Consider the following 3,579-nt stretch of genomic DNA (forward strand, 5'->3'; position numbering starts at 1 on the left):
AATACAAATTGAATACGCGAATAATAGTATCAACATGGGGTCTTTTTTTATTATACCAATCAAATGAACGTGTTCATTGACGCTCGTTTAAGTGTGAAAAATGCGAAGTCATTTTCTGAACAAGAGCAGTGCTCCTGGCCCCCCACTTCCAAATCAAATTAAAAGAAATAATCATAATCTTTCAATCAGTTTAATTAAAGTCTGGACTGGCATTTCAGATAACTGCTAGTAGTCTGTTGTTATTTATGAATTATTGTCATTTTGTTTATTTTCTTTGCTTATATCTTCTGACATCAGACTCAGATTTTTCTTGAACTGAATTTTAATGTGCATATTGTTATGCATTTACTTTTCTACATTGGCTAGAGGTATAGGGGGAGGGTTGAGATCTCATAAACATGTTCAACCCCGCCGCATTTTTGCGCCTGTCCCAATTCAGGAGCCTCTGGCCTTTATTACAAATGGTAAATGTTTGTGCAAGTCCCACTGTGACCTTGATCTATCATGACCTTGAAAATAAATAGGATTTGAGATGTTCTATGCCTCAACACAATTCATTTGAAGGATATTGATTATAGAGTGTCCACAAGGATGTTAAATTCGTACAGACGGTGGTGTTACAATATCCATTGGTAACTTCAATAGTGAGAGGATTATAAAATTATAACTAATTATAAACTTTTAACAGAAATTACCCTCTTTATTTAAACAATGCATAAAAACAATGACCTATAACATGTGCAATGTATGTCATATGTAAAAAAAAAAAATTCAACATACACAAACAAAGGCATAATGATTTCTTGATAATCAACAATTATTCTATCTAATACAACAGAGATAATATAAAAAAAATCTAAAACATTTCTATCTTCGTTTAACAATGAATACTTAATTCCAGTCTGTCCTAGACTTGATATAAACTGAGTATAAAGGAATTATTTTCACCCACGTTGCACATTGTTCATGTATTCAAGGACTCTGGTAATATGTTTAAAAAAAATATGACACTGTATACCAAATCTATACTTTCAGCAGTTACGTTTGCTTTGGAATATGTTGTAAAAGTTATAATCATGTACACAAGTACTTTAATATAATACAATGTAGTTATACTTCAAAAAACTGTTAAACCGTGAATCATGAAATTTCCATTATATTAGACCTATAGTCATTTGGCAATTATATAGAACTTACAAGTTACTGGTACATATCAAATAATCAAGTATTAATTCAGCTAACATATGAACAAGAATTGAGCGTGACAGACATACAAACAAATGCCAACTTTTTTTCACAAAATTTACTTGTACATAATTTTTATGGTGATGGCAACATAAAGCTTGCCGGGACATATAAATGCATAAAAAAAATCCCTATAATAATGATTAATTAAATCATATCTTCAAATTGGTTCAATATGCTATCATATTAAAGCATGTCAGATGGCTTCGGCATTTGCTACATATTCACAATTGTCAAGCTTAAATTAACCTCAGAAAAAACTGTTAAATGAAACCATTGGTAACACACAATATTATAAGCTGTCATTTTTTTGCAATCCGTGTAAAATTTTAAGCCAGCAACATTTGCATACACATATCAGTACTAAGTATGCTCTCAAATTCTCCCCTCAAATCAGGATAAGACGTGTAAGTCATTGGTAATTCAAGGGTTGGTCCACATGTATGAGCAACAGGGCATCTCAAGATACCTTCTGAATTCGTGAAGATGACTGTTATTCTTTCAACACAAATTACATTAGATCCAGTCAAAAACTGAAGTAATTTCTTCAAGTTTGGAGAATCATGTAATGATTTAACATACTGCTGAAAATACCGGAAACATTGCCTTTCACAGTTAGTCTCTGGTTCAGCCTGTAAAAGTTGAAGGACCCTTTTAGTTGTAGGATATCGAGCTTCATACATTGTCAAAATGGCTTCTGTATTTGGGAGGAGCATTTTAAATGTCTCCCTGACTGCTTCTGCCATACCAGATAGTGCATATTTAGGTTTTTGAATAAGTTCTTTGTGTGCAATCAGATTGAAGGTATACTTCATTTGATCCTGTGGTGGAATGTTATTATGACCAAACTGGTCTAAAATATCAGTTAGATCGTCTAGATTCTCTTCTGGCAATGCATCATTAATTGCAGCTGTAACTGTTTCCCTATCTGAGCAACTCAGGTAAGACATAAAAGATGATAGAAGAATTTCTGGTGTAACAGACATTTCACCGAAAATTAAGGCTATAGCGTAAGCTGGTGCTAACTGCAGTGGAAAGTAACCACAATCGGTATATCCCTTTAACAGTATTCTACCTATGGCTTTCCATTCCTCGTTTTGCCACTTTGATGCAAGACATGGAACTCGAGCTTCCTCTCCTTCTGCAGATTTTAATAAAAAAATGTTCCAGAATGAAGAGTAAACATCCCTGGAAACTCCAGATACATCTGAACCACATTCATTCACAAATTCAAATTTAAACTTCAAGTTTAAAATGTTTGCACTTTTGAAATGAGAAATCAGTTCGTTTAGGACATTAACTCTGTGAATACGAAGGTGTACAGATTCGGAATCTAGATCTAGAATAGGTGGACTAGGACTTCTTGGTGGGTCAGCATTTAAACTTTTTAGTTCTAATGTCTCTGATAGCATTTCACTATTTATGGTATCTGAAGGCCCAAATACTATTAGATCACTGAAATCCATTAAACTGCAATCACCAATGGATTGGGTACTGCTGTGACAACTGGAAATAACACGGTCTTCAAAGTGGAGATCCGGAAGCATAGGAGGAGAAATAGAGATAGATTGCTGCAGTGGCAATGTTACATTTTGGGAAAATGTCAGGGCAGTCTGCAAAGGCATAACTTCATTTGCCTTGTTAACATTTTCAATTTGTTTTGGCAAATCCGGCTTTAAGGGTAGTGGCAATTCCTCCTTTGTATTCCTCAAGCTATCATGGTTCGATCTTGGTTTTATAAGTGGTGTTAAATGCTCTGGCATTTTCTTTTTTGTAAATATATACAACCGTAATAGTTTAATGCGTGATGTTTCATACAGTTCATTAACTGTACTGGTTAGTTTAACTTTACTTTGCTTAAAATCTCTCAATACAAAATCCAACTCTGATATTGATCCATGAGAGGACTGACCATCAATGAAAAAAAGGTCAATCCCAGTTTGCATTAACTCTTCAGCTTTTGTGTCAATGTCAACCTCTAGTTTTCTGACTCCACCACCAGTTTTTTCCTTTACCTGCTTATATTGATTTATAGTTTTATCAAAATGTTGCCATCCAATGTCAACTCTCTTTCTTTTTTTAGCTGCATTGGTATTTCCGAGAAGGTGGACATGTTTTGCATTCTTCATGGAATTTTTTTCTGTTTCACTATCAGACTCCGAACTAGTGTTTTTCTTTTGTTTAAATTTTCTTTTCACCTTAGTAAATAGCGTTGATTTATTCTTCTTTCCTTGTGACCTCTTGCAGAACTGCATTAATGCTACGCGATCTCCATAGGCTGGGACGAATGGTTCAAGATGCACAAGATCCATCATTAGTACCACATTGAAATCA

General features: G+C 34.1%; 1 protein-coding gene across 1 annotated transcript; it reads right to left on the bottom strand.

Annotated features, from left to right (window-relative positions):
- Nucleotides 1-701: 701 nt before the first annotated feature.
- On the bottom strand, nt 702-3,579 carry LOC139503066 (uncharacterized). The gene has a single exon (XM_071292739.1). It carries the CDS (start codon nt 3,558-3,560, stop codon nt 1,575-1,577), a length of 1,986 nt encoding a protein of 661 aa, XP_071148840.1. The 5' UTR covers nt 3,561-3,579; the 3' UTR covers nt 702-1,574.

Source organism: Mytilus edulis, chromosome 14, assembly GCF_963676685.1.
Source record: "Mytilus edulis chromosome 14, xbMytEdul2.2, whole genome shotgun sequence".
NCBI lineage: Eukaryota > Metazoa > Mollusca > Bivalvia > Mytilida > Mytilidae > Mytilus > Mytilus edulis.